The sequence below is a fragment of the Macrobrachium nipponense genome, chromosome 33 (assembly GCF_015104395.2).
Source record: "Macrobrachium nipponense isolate FS-2020 chromosome 33, ASM1510439v2, whole genome shotgun sequence".
Lineage (NCBI taxonomy): Eukaryota > Metazoa > Arthropoda > Malacostraca > Decapoda > Palaemonidae > Macrobrachium > Macrobrachium nipponense.
Window position 1 is genome coordinate 3451910 of NC_087219.1, and position 17500 is coordinate 3469409.

The window sequence follows — 17500 nt, forward strand, 5'->3', positions numbered from 1 at the left end:
TGATATATATATATATATATATATGATATATATATATATATTAGATCATATATATATATATCATATATAATATATTATTTTTTATTTTTAATTTTAATAGACATATATATATACATATATAATATATAATATATTATATATATATATATACATATACATAATATATATATATATAACATAACATATATATATATATATATACACATATATATATATATATATATATATATATATATATATATATATATATATATATTCTTTTACTCGACTAACCATAATACAGATTGAAAAATCTCATATTCTTCATGATCCCGTGAATTTTTAGATGTATCCCGGAGTCCCATCCTACTACAGACGCAAGCTCCACTTCATATCTCATACTCTCTGTTTTTGATTTTGAACGAAAGTGGTTAGTCGGTTTTTCTCTTTTTTTTCTTTTTTGGCCAGGTACCAGCAACAGAATTCACGTCTGACAGAGCAGAAATCAAATACGTCGATTCAGGCAATCGTGAATTGCCTCTCTGACACATCAGAGATGGGAAGAAGAGGAAAAATCTGAGGTAAAGGCAAAGGTCTGAACAAAAATGCACGTAGTTTGTACTTACTTATATAGTTACACAGGTACTTTAGTGATTTGGCAGAACGTGTGCTTGATAATAAGTGGCCCAATGGCGCCTTTAAGTCAATCGATGATTCGGAAGTGACAAATGAATAAAAATGAGTTTTATCAAAAGTGTAAAAGTGAGGAGATGGTCAGAGGAAATGAAAAGTCGCATTGATACCTCTTTGAACTCTCAGACTCCTATAAATGGGAGTAAAAGAATGCTAGCAGTTAGATAATGTTTTTTTAATCTATTGTGATCATACGTGTTCAATTCACCCGAAAAAAAGGTTTGCAAAGGTTAAAAGCATCGATCTTACCTGGCAGGGATCGATGGAAGTCAGGGAAAGACTAGTAGGAGAAATAGTTTCGTTTTCATTTTGCCTCGACGGATGAGAATAAATATAACTACATTTATGGCTCTATACTTAGAGAAATTTTGTGAGTGTATACACAAACACACACGCATATATATATATATATATATATATATATATATATATATACATATATATATTATATCATATTTATATATATATATATATATATATATATATATATATATATATATATATATATATATATACATATTTATTATATATATATATACAATATATATATAAAGAATATATTATAATATATATATATTATATAATAATATAATATATATATATATATAAATATATATATAGATAATTAAAAGTAAAATTATTTATATATATATATATATATATATGTCCTATTATATAGATATATATATAGATATATATATTTAGATATATATGTCCATATATATATTATAGATATATATATATATATATATATATATATATATATCCTCTATATAGGATATATATCTATATATATATATACATAGATTCTATATATATATATAGATATATATATATATATATATATATATATATATTCAGATTGCGAATACAATATTCAGTATTTAGATGAAAGTTAATTTTTTCCTCTTAAGGGTCGGTGCCCTCAGAATACTACACGCACGCCAATGTACCTCAAGTGGGTTGGAAACAACCTCATTGCCAACCCCTGCATTTATGCCACGTACGTCGAGCACAAAGGCGATGGTAATGGAGTGTGACGTGACTGACGAGTTGTAATTAAAGGTAAGATCAATCAAACGCCAAAGATTTTCTAAAATTAATTTTGCTTCTCACTGAACGAGAAATCTTTCGAAAAATTATCGCCGGTACCTCTTCCATATGAGATAAGGGATACTTTGTCATTCTTAAGCTTCTGTGATTGCATTTGGATTAGTACGTTTCTCTATAGTACTCATATTATTATTATTATTATTATTATTATTATTATTATTATTATTATTATTATTATTACAGTCATCCTATTCGACTGGATGGTATTTATAGTGTGGTTCTCCGGGTTGCGTCCTGCTTCCTTGGGAGTCCGTCATTTTTCTCACTCAATCTCACATCATTGCGAACGGATTTTGAACTAAGGTCAAGAAAGAGTATTGCAGAAATATTTCCTAATGCAACAATGGCTCCCTCTCTTTTCCATTGGTTAAAGTCAAATTTTCAGAAGATTTGCTACTTTGGGTTAGGACAGCGGTGTCACGAAGATCAGGAGTTTGATTTAAAGATAAGATGTTTCTCTGCACTAGCACTTTTGCCAGGAGCAGATGTGATAGATAAAAGACTTCTTAGAATTCAGTGACGCTGGTGACCTAACGCCAGAATTCTTCGCCTTTTTTGAAGTTACATATAGTACGGGGCAAGCAAAGGGTCAGAGTGGACATAGGACTTAAAGATAATTAAAGTTCTCCATTGCATCATGGAATGTTCATGGCCGAACAGCTAACGACTTGCCAAGGATCAATAACAGTTTAGAAGGGCAATACTTCAAGGAAAGAAGAATCTATGGCAAAGGAAAATAAAACAGCCTATCGAAGAGAAGTTCCAATTCAGCAAAGAAATGGAAAGGGCAATATGCGCCTCCTCAAGTCATCGATCAATCAATATAATCCCGAAAACTTTTAGAGATATATTATAGGAATAAGAATGCGTACTTTAAATCGTTAAAAGTATATCTTAATCTTTTTAGATTTTTTGAAGAAAAATAACTATATGTTTATGTTTTAAAAAAGTAAAAAATGAAATATAAGTTTTTGAAATGTACATAAAATGCAAATGAAATAATAGAGCATTAATGACTATATATTTATGTCCTTTGGTATTCAGCATTGATATAGGTATAAGAAAAATTACTTTCAGAAAATATAAAGTAAAAATGTTAAATTTTTTAAGTATGAGACATATGTACTGCAATAAAAAAAAATGTATATATATATGTGTGTGTGTCTGTGTGTGTGGTGAAATTATAATCTCCTATAGCTCAAAATGGTCCACAGCCCATAATTTTCTTTAAGAAGGCAACAAAGGGGGGAATTTTAGACACTGGAATTTAATTACAAAACCAAAACTCAATTTTTGTTTACCTTAAATCTCGCCGATATTCGTCTAATGCAAAGAGACAGGAACCAACCCAGCGCTCTTATATAAATCCCCAAAACACATTTGGCCAAACATGCAAATTAACTTATATAAGATACTTAGATAGTCCGATGTCTTCATGAGGATATGTACAGGAAGTGATTACGTTATATGTAACGAATTAGGAATGGCATTGGTCGCCATTATCGTGCACCAGGCACGTCCCCTCAAAGTGCCTTGTGTGCCAAGAAAAGGGAGCAGTGTTGCCATGCCACTAAGATCGTTTTCCCCACATCAGGGATGATTTTCCCCTACTCTCCCCCTACCTACCAAATATGACAATAGAATAAATGAAAATGAATCATTAGTTTCAATTCCTACGAAAAATAAACATTCCAAATTTTGGATACAGACAAATGAACTCAACTAAAGAAAATGTTTATGATAATTTAATTAATTTTATAGCAAAAGTTAATAGATGGAAAATTATTACAAAAAATATTGATTCAACACTAAGAATTAGTCACAAAACTTTGTTCACTTTAGAGAGGCAAACTAATTCTACAAGAAAAATGATAAAACATAATGTAAACATTTTTTTTAATTGTGTTATTGTAGAATTCATGCATATAATAATAGTGTTCCCTACTCTACTCAATAACCTATTAAATTACATTTCTAAGTCAAATGCTTATACATTTATAGTAAACGTAAAAACTGTTAGATTATTATATTACAAAAAAGCATCGATGCAACATTTAAAAATCCTTTAATCACTGAGAATTTCATGAGTTTCACTGTCTGTGTATTTTTCAAAGTTGCCTCACCATCCAAATGGTTCAACTAGATTAAGCACCGTGATACATGTGTATATCACGTAAAATGATCGTTTTAGGGGACATTGCAGAGAAGTGCTTGTGCAAGGAAGATTTTGTAAATTTAGAATTTTGGATTGGGCCATCTTTCCAAATCAAGAGATCATCCAAAGTTTTGCACTTTGACCTCGGTTCTTGAAGGATTGGGTAGTGGGAGGAAGTTGTTGACCAAATGTAGACCGGTATTTCTCTGGTCGATCCATTCCCTTTCACTCCTTCTGATAGAGCATTTAAGGTAAGTATAAAAAACATAATAAATACAACTAAATTTGCACACATTGTTAACATTGCTGTCAAGGTTTTTAAAGAGGTCTTCATATGCGTCCTTACTTTCAAGTGGAAACATACGAAACTGATTCATAGCATCTATAATTATGGTGGTTTTCAAAATATCTTCTTTTTTAAAACTGCTGTCTTTAGGTTCAAGTTTCTTTGTCAGTTCGGACATGGGTGCAGATTTCGTAGTCTTTGTAGTTGCACCATTCTCATCAAATAAGGACGACGGTAAAATGGAATGAGTAGGAATTTGTGTCATGTTAATTCCTCTCTTTTCAAACGCCAACTTTCCTATGAGCCGACAAATGATCTCTTACAGCATTTTTCACAGTGTACTTTTTCTCCTGAATCCTGAATTGCGGTCAAGATATAGTTGAAAAAGTGGGAAGGTTTTGCTGATGTATAGTTCCTGAAATTGTTATAATCTTGCTTACAAACTTTTCCTCTCGTACCTCAGGAACATTAGGGTTTTGGGGTGAAATAATTAGATAAAAGCGGAAACTTGGCACACATACATGTAGAGATTTGTGACTTGAACAACATATCAAAAGTCCCATGGGCTCCCGCGCTTGCGTTAGCCGCCATATTGTAAAATGGTCGCCATATTGGAATTTTCTTAAAATTCAAATATCCCGTAAAATAATAGTTTTATGAAAAAATACCACTCAATAAAAGTTGTTCAGAAGTTATTGTTTCATAACGCTGATTAGGTCATTTTACAAAACTATGTAAATTTATATGAAAAAAGCAAAAATATTGAAATTTAAGTAAAAACTTTATTTTCAAAGACAGTTTCCACAGAAATGGTGGCCTGTATGAAAAAATTTATCGAAAGAAAAGTTGTAGAACAAACTTTCACCTTTCGAGATATATATACATGATTATGCATATTATAAACAATAAGGAAGGTATGAAGGGAAAATAAGCGTAAACGCAAAGGGTCACACACAAAATCCAACAGAATTCTTTTGGAATAAAATAATAGGCTTAAATTGCAAACAAGTCAGTACGCACTAACATGACTTTCGTCTCCCAGCAGAGATAGATGGGCCACCTCTGTTCGACTGCTCTTTAACTATCTCTTGTTTTTGCATGTGTTTTTGAGATATTGTGGGTACTTGTGTATATTTGTGTATACTTGTGTTTGCATGCTTCAAGTTGTGATTTTGCCCAAGTACTTCTAAACCCACACAGCCTCTTCCTCTGCTCCTTGGAGATTGACCTGCACATGCTATGCTCACTGTGTAGGAATCATGTATGAAATCAGACTAGTCCTTGTTCTGATTGTCATGTCTGGTCGCTAGAAGAGTGGGTGCAGTTTGGCTGGTTGTCAGGGGGTTCTGACGAGTCTCTCCCCTTCAGAGAGAGTATCCTTGGAAGATTGTAACCTGGAAGGGCTCAAGGGTCTTTTTTCCCAGGACTTGGACACCCCCGAGTTACAGAGAATTTATGTTAAGATTGCTCAACTGATTCATCAGTACAACAATCTAGAGGAAAAGACCTCGGCTACTCACATGGACTGTCCTTCAACTCTCTAAGCCTTTTGGGGACCTCGGAAGGAACCCAGAGCTTTGGTGAGCCTGCCTTGGTCTGGTCTTGCTGAATTCTTTTGTATCTGGTCAGGAGAACTCGCTTAGGTCTAGCCACTCATTCAAGAAGCTTCTTTCTACTCTTCATTCATCTGAAGCAATACTGCATCCCATTGGAGAAGCCTTTGCTGACTGAACAGGATGACCTGGACCTGGTTCACTTAGGCCTGGGTCTGTTGCTGGACCACCACCGTGTGCAGGGATTCTCCCTCTCACAGTAGGAGGCAGTGGCACTGGAATCGACTGGATCAATCGCTGGTCCCTTGCTGTGTCCAGGATTGCTTCCTCTTCCACTCCAAGTTCTGTCAACTCATGAGAGCAAACCACATTCAAGAGATTGATGCTGTCTGGAAATAGGTCCATCTACCTAGCCCGCCAGACTGCTAACCTGTGAACTAACCTGATGTTCAAGAGGAAGGGTGCTGTCTTAAATCTGATTACCAGGTTTGTCGGTTCTGAGTCGGCCTTGGGTTCATGGAATGGACTGATACTGGGTTCCACTTTCCTCTTCCCTAGAGAAAATGACCATCTCATTCAACAAGCAATGGCCAAGACCTCTGGGTCTTTGCAAGCCCCCATCAGGAAGAGTGCACAACAAAGCCCCTTTCAGCACCCTTCCCATCCTGAGAGAGGAGGCAAGGATAAGAAGAGAGGAGGTGTTCCTCTCCACGTGCTGCTTTTGCTTTGAGGGTGCCTGTCGAGCCATTGGGCAACATGGCAGCAATATGGAACAGAAACCTGGGTAGTGGATTTCTTTTGGGTAGGATATCCAATTCTCTTCAATTTTCTGCCACCCCTCACCAACCACCCAGTCTATCTCTGCACTTACACTCTTGGCTCACTAAAGAATCTCGCCCTAGTGAAGAAAGGCTCTGTAGAAGTTGTAATGGACTGGTCTTTGGGGTTCCACAACTGTCTCTTCCTCGTAGAAAAAGTGACAGGTGGATGGAGACGGGTCATAGACCTCTCTCCCCTGAACCATTTGCTAGATTTGGTTCAAGATGGAAACAATACGCATAGTGTTCATGACCATAAGGGAGTGACTTTATGCTTTCGGTGGATCTGAAGGATGTGTTCTTTCAAATACTCATCCAGCAATCCTCCAACAAGTATCTCCACTTTATCCTTGGGGAGATGGTGTACCAGTTCAGGTCAGTCTGTATTGGGCTTTCAACTGCTCCCCAGATGTTCACTGTGGTGTTGATTTAGGCCCATTCTCATGGGATACATCTTCTGAAGTATCTTGATGATTAGCTAGTTCTGGCGAGCTCTGTCACAGTTGCTCCAGGACTGAGGTCGACTTCTGGAATTTGGTCACAACCTGGGGGCGTGATATATTTAGAAAATTCTGACTGCATACCCAAGCAGAGGATAAAGTATCTGGGCATGCTGATAGATACAGCAGTAGTGAGAGTCTTCCCCTCAGACTCGAGTATCAGTAGGTTCAGAGAAGCAGTGCTGTTGTTACTGTCTCAACAGGAGCATCCAGCTTGGCAGTGGCAAGTCGGTTACCTGTTGTCCTTGGAGAAGCTGGTCCCTCATGTGTGGCTTCACCTTCTTTTCCTACAGTGGAGAATGGCTCAAGGTCCCTATGCCCCAGGTCTTGGACAACCCTGAATTGCGAAGGAATTTATCAGAAATCATCCGTTTGATATGGCAGTACAACAGTCTCAAGGAAGAGACTATGGCTTTCCCTGTGGACCGTTCGTCAGGCATCAAAGCTTTTTGGGGACCTCAAAAGGAACCCAAGTCTTGATGGGCTTCCCATGGTCGTGCTGAAAGGGCCTTGGACTTGGTGATTTCTGTTGTGTCTGAGTAGGTACAATTCACTCAGGTCTAACCATCCCCATGCAGATGAATCTAGATAATTTAGCAACCTGTCCCTAAGCTAGAGTACTGTAGATTGTTAGATGCAAGTCCTTCCCCACTCTAACAAGGTGAGAGATAGGTTGACAATAAAATAATCCTATCAGTTTTATTAGTTTTTATTCTCTCTGACACTATGGGTTCATCCTAGCTTATTTTTTTGAGTAATCACACAAACTCATTAACTCAAAGCCCAGAAGTCTGACAGTTGAGCATCCCATATGTTTAACATACCAGAGACACAGGACTCCTTCCTTACCTCTCAGAGACCAGGAAGTGATTCCCCAGTGGGTAGAACTTCCAGTCAGTTCAGATATTTACCCAGAATCCACCCTCCAAAGGGTAAGTCTCATATGTAATGACCAAAGGCTTGTATTTGTGTATGTTGGAATGAATTGCAAATTTTAAAATAATTTGCATTTTTCCTGACATACAAACCTGACAGTCTTTTCATTTATGGCCCACCTCAGCCACCTCTCATTCTGATCCCTATGTTGAAAGGTAAAGTGATTGCACACTGATTGGGTGGACAGGACTCCCACCCTACTATCGGTACTTAACTACCTTGCTTAAAAGTTAACAGTCGTTCCGGTTTGCATTGCAAGCAAAATTTCATGTAAAGACCTCCGTGATTGTATCTTATGAAAAATACTAATTACTTTAACATTTGCAATTTTCAACACAAAAGCTATAATACTTTTTGTCTTCATTGTCATCCATTAACATCAGTCCAAGTTTTGTTTGTTCTGTAAGCAGAAAGTCAATTGCGCATTGGCTTGACTAGAGGAAGAGGTAAAAGTTCAAGATGATGGCGTCGAGGAATATTTCTCCTTTCACCCATTTCCCCCAACCTCCCGTTCCATAGGGAAGAAGTATCATCAGTGCACCTCACGTAGTGCACTCTAGGCATTCCTTAAGGTTCTTTGCAGCACCCCTTCAACACCTAACCCCTTCAACCCTAACCCCCTTAAACCCCCCCTTCAACCCCTAACCCCTTCAACCCTAACCCCTTCAGCCCCTAACCCCTTCATGTGTGGCTTCACCTTCTTTCCCTACAGTGGAGAATGGCTCAAGGTCCCTATGCCCCAGGTCTTTGACAACCCTGAATTGCGAAGGGATTTATCAGAAATCATCCATTTGATATGGCAGTTCAACAGTCTCAAAGAAGAGACTATGGCTTTCCCTTTGAACCGTTCGTTAGCCATGAGAAATCGGATGAAGCCAAGGTAATATCCGGTGTGCCACAAGGTACGGTGTTAGCTGCAATACTGTTTGTTATTATGATTGAAGACATAGACAGTAATGTTAAGGATTCGGTAGTGAGTAGTTTTGCTGATGACACAAGAATAAGTAGAGAAATTACTTGTGATGAAGATAGGAACGCTCTACAAAGAGACCTTAACAAAGTATATGATTGGGCAGAGGTAAATAGGATGGTATTTAACTCTGATAAATTTGAATCAATAAATTATGGAGACAGAGAAGGAAAGCTATATGCATATAGGGGACCTAATAATGAGATAATCACAAATAAGGAAGCAGTTAAAACCTTGGTGTGATGATGAATAGGAACATGTTATGCAATGATCAAATAGCAATTCTTTTGGCAAAATGTAAAGCAAAAATTGGAATGTTGTTACGGTACTTCAAAACAAGAAAGCTGAAACACATGATTATGCTTTATAAAACATATGTTCGTAGTCCACTTGAATATTGCAATATGATATGGTACCCACACTATCAAAAGGATATTGCTCAAATAGAGAGTGTACAAGGTCCTTTACAGCTAGAATAGAAGAAGTTAAGGACCTTGACTACTGGAGAGACCGACAATCCTTAAAATTATAGTCTAGAAAGGAGAAGAGAACGCTACATGATAATTCAGGCATGGAAACAGATAGAAGGAATAGCAGAAAACATCATGGAACTAAAAATATCAGAAAGAGCAAGCAGAGGTAGATTAATAGTGCCCAAAACTATACCAGGAAAAATAAGGAGAGCACACAGGACATTAATCCACTACGCACCAGCATCGATAATGCAGCGTCTATTCAATGCGTTGCCAGCTCATCTGAGGAATATATCAGGAGTGAGCGTAGATGTGTTTAAGAATAAGCACGACAAATACCTAAACTGCATCCCAGACCATCCAAGATTGGAAGATGCAAAATATACCGGAAGATGTACTAGCAACTCTCTGGTAGACATTAGAGGTGCCTCACACTGAGGGACCTGGGGCAACCCGAACGAAATGTAAGGTCTGTAAGGTAACCCCTAACCCCTAACCCCTTCAAACCCCTAACCCCTTCAGTCCCTAACCCCTTCAGCCCCTAACCCCTTCAACCCCTAGCTGCAACTCCTTTCATTCCTTGTACTGTACCTCTGTTTGTATTCTGTTTCTTTACTCATCTCGCTCCTCAATTATTTCAGGCTACTAGTGTTTTGAGGTTTCCCTCTTGTTATGGCTTTCAAACCTTTCTATTTCTCTCAGTTTCCCTATAAGTGCTGAATAACCTTCTAGGTCCTAGGTCTTGGCCTTTGGCCTAAATTTTATATTCTATTCTATTCCATTCACACCCCCCCCCCCCCCCCCCCCCCCCCTGCTTCTGTCATGCCAAGAAGTCCGAGACTCATGATGAGACGAAGGTTTCGTCAGGTTTTGTGATATGGCATTAATTCAGTGTGTAATTCAGGAATACAGGTTTCCCAACAGCAAGATTATGTCAGAATGGAGTCTTATGAGACACGTGACAATGAGTGAAATAGTTCCACGGAACTGCTGGTTTACAGACACCTATGTTTGGACAACTGATCATCGGGAAGACTTTGGAAATCATGACTGATATGGACTTAGTATGATTGATGGGTTTGTTTTGAACATTAAATTAAAAGCTTCCATTTTATTTAACATTTTCTAATAATCTTTTACCTTTTAGTATTTTAGGTTTTCTGCCTTTGAACGAGAAATTGTCAGTTTTTGGGCTCAGAGTTTTGGAAATGAACTGGATCTAGCAATGAATTTAAGTGCACGTTTTTCTGAGGTGTTGAATAAATTCCTAGAATAGTAAATCTAACATTCTAGATATCAGATTTGTTCATCGGTGAAAGGAGAAATTTAAGGAATTGAGATAATAAATAAGTAAAAGTGATAGAAGCAGTGAATAACAATAGGAGGAGTGAAAAAATTTGGTGTCAAAGGACCGAAGGCTACAATGAACATCTTGGAATATTCTTTGAAAAGAAAGACTGAGGATAAGTAGTGATGTCTCGTCAAGCATGAAAATTTAGGTTTATTGGGCAGTGATGCCCCAGCTAGCTATACCTCTTTATCTTAGGATCCTTTGATGGAAATCAAAACAGAAATGAAGGTGGAAGTGGAGGTCTCTTATGAGTCTGCTGGCAGTGTGAATCATTGTCAACAGGATTTTATGTCAGCAATCGGAGAAGAAGACAATTCCATGAAATGGAATCTCAAGACCCACATGGGGGAGAGGCTCTTTATGTGCAAGGACTGTAAGAAATTGTTCTCGCAGTAATTGTATGTCAAGGACCAAATGGCGCTCCACACAGGGGGGAGGCCCTTCGTGTACAAGGAAGGTGGGAAATCGTTCTCCTATAGATCAATTCTCAAGGAGTACATGGCGCTCCACACGGGGGAGGGGGAGGCCCTTCGTGTGCAAGGACTGTGGGAATTCGTTCTCCTATAGATCAAGTCTCAAGTATTACATGTCGCTCCACACGCGGGGTGAGGCCCTTCATGTGCAAGGATTGTGAGAAGTCGTTCTCCCTGAAATTGTATATTTTTACGTTGATGCCTTTGTAAAGCATAACTTCCCCTCAGTAATTGTATGTAATGTTGTAAGGTGTCTGTCCAGATTTCATATTAAAGTTAGCTTAGAGTTTATATGTTGTAACATGCATACAAGAGGTGCACGTCGAGCCCTCAGTCTTAATTAATCTAAATAAAATAAGTACAATATTTTTCTCACTTTTAGTCAAAATAAGACCACACAAGAATTAACAATTTGCAATGGCAGACTTGCCTACTTTGCTCCTCCCACCCAAAACCTCTTTCTCTCGTACAGCAAAATGACCCCCATTGCCCTTTTTTTCCACACCTGACACCTGGTGTTGTCCGGCGAATTTCCTTCCAGACCAACCCAAAAAGAAGCTGGCGCCAAGATGCGAAAAACATGACAAAAGAGAGAGAGGGACAGAGCAGAAAAGTCATTTCACCTAGCAGACTTAATTCTGAACAGACGGGTCAGAGACCTTATCACTATCTGGGTTTCGAGACGATTCTCCCCCCTAAGCTCCTTTCCCCTCCCCTGTGCCTGGCGCTCTACTCAAGACACAATTTGTCACAAACCAGATACGTTTGGATTTGAAACGTGAAGTGAGGAAATATTTGTGACTTGTAACTAAAAGTGTTCATTTATACGGCTAACTCATAACAGTGTTAAGTGACTTACATTCGCTGCCTTACGCAAACTCCCAGTTTTATTTAACGCATTTTTCGATTGATCATTACAGTGCATCCTTAATTAGCAGAATTAGGAGAACGCAAGAAGTTGTGTACCACCTATCCCAAATCCTGCGTTCCAGGTGCCAGAGTGTCAACCACCTATCCTAAATCCCGCGTTCCAGGTGCCAGAGTGTCAACCACCTATCCCAAATCCCGCGTTCCAGGTGCCAGTTTGTCAACCACCTATCCTAAATCCCGCGTTCCAGGTGCCAGAGTGTCAACCACCTATCCCAAATCCCGCGTTCCAGGTGCCAGAGTGTCAATCACTTATCCCGAATCCCAATGTATCAAGACTGAAGAGCTGCTGATAATATTTTTTGTATGATTTGCCATAACTGTACAAAAATCTCATTTCTGTAAATGCCGGGTTCATCATAAAAGGGATTTATATTTTACTGGGGTTTCTCAGTGGCACTCATTCCTTTGTTAATTAACGTAACCTCAGTTCCATCGACCTAATGCCTTTAGCTCCTGTATAATTACTTCTGATTTACATAATAATAATCATAGTTAAATATAACTTTGCATTTTTTCCTTAAACCCATTAGTTTTAAAACCCTTTTTTCCCCTTTTCTCTTTATTACTTGCGTGGCACCCAATCTTGGCAGATGTCAGTTAATTTTAGAGTAAATGATAAACTTCAAACAGCCACGCACGTAATAATTTTTAAATAAAATATGTTCAAAATAATTTTGCAAAAGCATAATTCAAAGTTAAGATAAAACGTAGAGTAAAGAAAGAGAGAAAAATTAGCTTTGTTTGTGAATGCGGACACATCAGTCATCACTTGTGTGATTTTAGTTTTTTTTTTTTATTGTTGAGTCTGTCCTGTATTGCATCAGCCCTTCCTTGTCTTGAGCCATTCAAGAAACCGACGTGTCAATTGCGCAGTGTTGTGTCTTCCAACTTCTTGTGCGAATCCTGTTCGAATGCATCGACCTAAAATGTTTTGCTTATGATATTACTGATAAATTGATATTACTGATAAATTAAGTCTTATCTCTTTCAATTTGTCAAAAGAGAATGTTTTGACTTGTAATTCAATTTTCAGATGAATATCTCACCCCCAAAACAGTTGTGACATTGTCAGGGAAGTGACGACACTCTATGCTTTCAACTGTATTTCAATAACCATATCTTTCATGTTAAGAGAGTTTCGTGTTCCGGAACTGTGTAATAAGAAAGATTATTTATAGTTGTAATCCCACTTTCTCTTTCTCATTTTTAAAGAGAATTTATTAAGGTTACGTGCAGAGTATCACGTTCCCAAAATCATTTGCCTTGTTTCGACATCATCAGCCATTTTTGGGTAGAATTTGCAGACCAGTTAGCTCTGGTTTTTATGAGTCTGTTTTTTATGAGAAGAGTGTGCTCATGCCACTCTCTCTCTCTCTCTCTCTCTCTCTCTCTCTCTCTCTCTCTCTCTCTCTCTCTCTCCCTTGTACGAGAGATATTTAATTTTTTACAGCAACGTAATTTAGTGGTTGAATATTGGTTTTGTGAAATCTGAACAGATATGGTAAAAGTATTAATATTGTGTAGTAGCCTGGTAAACAATTGCACAATTGAAGATATTGTGGAAAGGAAATGTCTTATGACAAGTTTCAAGTGCACTTAGAAAAAATAGGGAATTAATTATTTCATTTTTTTCACATTTCAATTTTTGTTTGAGTGTTCGGTATTTAATTTTTCTACTTTTGTGTGTTTTTGCAATTTTGGTATTTTTCCACATTTTTCTGTTTTTTTTTTTTTTTTTTTTTTTTTTTTTTTTTTTTTTTTTTTTTTTTTTTTTTTTTTTTTTTTTTTTTTTTTTTTTCATCAACTTAAGTGTTTCTTGGGCCCCGTCCACACGGTCGACCTCTGTTCGGTAAACTTTGCCTCTTAGCGGGGTAAGCCTGTCGTACGCATTTATGCTGCTGTCCGAACGACACTGGTTGGATAGTGAGAACTGAGCGCCTGGCAGTGTTCCGCTGTACTCTGACGTAATTTTTCTGTTATTTTCTACTATTTACGTTGGGTGAAAATGGTTGTTTAAAAGGACAAGTGTATTTTAGATAATTACATTATACTGAGGCGCACACATCTGTGTATAAAGATATGCATTAAATAAACAAGTAGAACAAAATTCGGTTTAATAGAACCAATACACTTTAATCAAAAGAAACGTAGCAATAAGTCACCTAAAGACATTAATCTTCAACGAAATGCTCTAAATGAATATGAGACATACAGAAACCATATTTGTGAAAAGGTATTACAAGAAAATAAGAACAAACTGACAAAGATAATTATTTACAAGATATAAAGACTTTGTGCAAGCCAGCTTCTAACAAAACATGTTACTTAGGACACACCTGCATGCCTAAATTATCAGCTTATGGTTATCGACCACACTTGTCAACCAAGATTTATATTGGTAATTAGAGAGCCCTATCTCCTGAATCCTTTGAGGTTGTGGTACATTAAGATATAAATTATATTTCAGTACATTGGTTAATTTAGATGTAAAACTTTGATTCATTCGGTCAGTTTATAAGATTACCCTTAATTACAAGTAATTATTTATATGCTATATATATATATATATATATATATATATATATATATATATATATATATATATATATATATATATATGGTTTTTAGACAATGCAATTATGGGCAAGTTGCAAAGAACCTTGAGGAATCTTCTTGTCACCTGATTGGTCAAAAGTCAGTAAGCTTTCTCCATTATGGACTAGACTGACAGATTTCCGTAGCATTACAATAGAGGATGTTAATCTATTTGGTTTTCAAAGTTCCCATAAGTCATACTTACCTGACGTATTCATTATGAAGGGTAAAATAACGGGGAACTTTATTTTCCTTTATTTATTTATTTGTGAAGGTTTTACATGAAATTGTGCTTTACGGACACTTTTCCGTAGGTGACGTCTTTATCCGTTTAATAGAAATATTTCCGTCAGTGAACAGCCCTGCTGCAGGCAAAGCCTCGATACTTCGATAAACATTAGGAAAGCCCTATCTATACGAAGCTTTGCTCGCCGTTTCTTCGTTTCTGACGTCACACCGAGGAAAGTTCGCAGAGCAAAGCTCGACCGTGTGGACAAGGCCTTAGTGATTTGAAATTGTATACTTGATTTTATTTAACACATGAGTTAGTTTAGATTTTTTTTCAAATGTTAACAGTTTGAATTTTACGTGAATAATTTAATTCGTGATTAATTCATTTTCTTGATAGATTATTTTTGATTAAATTTTGTTTTCTAATTAATTCAAGAATTAAGTAAACGTTGTCTTTTCAAATAAAAGTGAATTTCTTTGAGATTGTGAATTTCACTTATAAATTTTGAGTTCAAAAATAAATTTGCTGTATTTAAAATTTTTATAACAGTGCTTCTCAGTGGAGCAAAATTACGACCTACCCATTTCTCTGGAAATTCTTCATCACCCATTCATTTGAACTTTAGATTGTTCAAATATGATTTTTTTTAGCTGAGCCAAAACTTCTACATGAATCTTTTAAGGGGACAATTCTCTCTTAGCTTTGAAACGAACCTTATGAGAATGGTTGTTATATTCCCGATTTCATATGAGAATAATTCTTGCCCCTTTTGAAGGATCATATGAAGGTTCTTGCAACATGATCAATTCTGGTGGGTCAATACTCAGCCAGAAATTATGATTTGCCACTTTACCAATTTGATCTACTAAAAGTAGTACGAGTTACGAGTAGTCTAAATCCCAGACGTTTATTTGTTCAATGTTTTCTCCAGGTATAAAGTTCAGGAAAAAATAAATGAAACTGCCCATTTCTGGGGACTTTATCCAAAAAACAAAACTCACTACAAAACAATGTTTAAAAAAGAATCCACAAATGTGCAATTAAACCTAAAATTGAAAGTTAAACGCAAACTATAGAAATAGACTTTCCAGATGGTAAGAGGTGATGAAGCTAGACAATTCAGTTGCCGTTGGAGTTGTTAACATATCCCTGTTTACCTTGGTAGCTGTAACTTCCGTCTGTGTTGACGCAGTTGGGGGTTGGATCTACACACGGATTGCTTTGACATTCATCTATACCTGTTGAAGAGAAGAATGAGCTCATGTCATTGATATCAGATGCAGATTTATAGAAACTGTCAGACCTAAAGAAATCAGGGAGGACGTTTCTCACTGCTAGGAAAACTTGCAGGTCAACTTTGCAGGAAAGGACACCCGGAAAATGGAATGTCATTTTGCACGGTAGTTCTTGAATGATAATCCCTATCTTGTGTCATATTTTTTGTAAACGAAACTTACCGGGGCGCAATAACCATTACTTATGCTAGGATAATAGTCTGGGTCGTCGCAGATGCATTCGTAGCTTCCGAGCGTGTTTTCGCAGTGTGAAAAAAGCATCTCGGTTTGACATGGATCGCTGACACATTCATTTATATCTGTTGAAAGGAGGACATCATGTTAGTGGTATGAGATGTAGATTTAGGGAATTTGTCAGACCTAAACAAGCGAGACAGGATGTTTCAACGGCCACGAAGACCTGCAAATCTGCTTTACGCGAAATGAAAAACGGAAAATAGTGGCAGATGCACGGTCATTCCTGAATGATAATCCCCCCCACCCCTTATCTTCCGTCGTTGTTTCGTAAACGAAACTTACCTACGCAAATACCAAAAAGCTCATAAGGCTGCTCCTTGCATTTTAGTAGTTTTATTTTAACAGTTTTTGTTTTTTAACGAAACTTACCACCACACATGCCGTTCAACAAGATATATCCCGCCTCACATTCACAGACGTAACTTCCGATTGTGTTGACGCAGTGGGAGTTTGGATCTGCACACGGATCGCTTAGACATTCATCTATATCAGCTGAAGAGAAGAATGAGCTCATGTCAGTGATATCAGATGCAGATTTATAGAAAATGTCAGACCCAAACAAATCAGGGAGGACGGTTCTCACTGCTAGGAAAACTTGCAGATCAACTTTACAGGGAAGCGAACCCGGAAAATGGAGTCATCTGCACGTTAGTTCTTGAATGATAATTCCCTGTCTTGTGTCATATTTTTTTGTAAAAGAAACTTACCGATGCAATAACGATTTGTCACGCTATGAAAGTAGCTACCCTTCGTCGCAGATTTAAACAAGACACAGAGTAGACAGTACATTTCAAGGTCTATGAAACTGAATGCAAGTTGGAACTTAAAAACCAACTTTACAGCAAAGGAAGAATGGAATGACATCTGCATATTCAGTCTTGAATGACAACCTTAATCATTTGTTCATTTTT

The 17500-nt window shown here is 37.1% G+C and overlaps 1 protein-coding gene and 1 long non-coding RNA gene across 2 annotated transcripts in view; one reads left to right on the forward strand and one right to left on the reverse strand.

The window, feature by feature from the left end:
* Positions 1–17500, forward strand: part of LOC135202666 (uncharacterized) — a 227016-nt gene that overhangs the window by 70071 nt on the left and 139445 nt on the right. The gene's annotated exons all lie outside the window — the stretch shown is intronic.
* The window catches only part of LOC135202665 (latent-transforming growth factor beta-binding protein 2-like), a 2202-nt gene continuing 722 nt past the window's right edge, over positions 16021–17500 (reverse strand). Inside the window, exons 3-5 of the mRNA XM_064232156.1 lie at positions 16959–17081; positions 16515–16651; positions 16021–16295 (exon numbers count right to left, since the gene is read on the reverse strand). Of these exons, the coding sequence (XP_064088226.1) occupies positions 16290–16295; positions 16515–16651; positions 16959–17081 (266 nt within the window). The 3' untranslated portion in view covers positions 16021–16289. The remainder of the gene's footprint in view (positions 16296–16514; positions 16652–16958; positions 17082–17500) is intronic.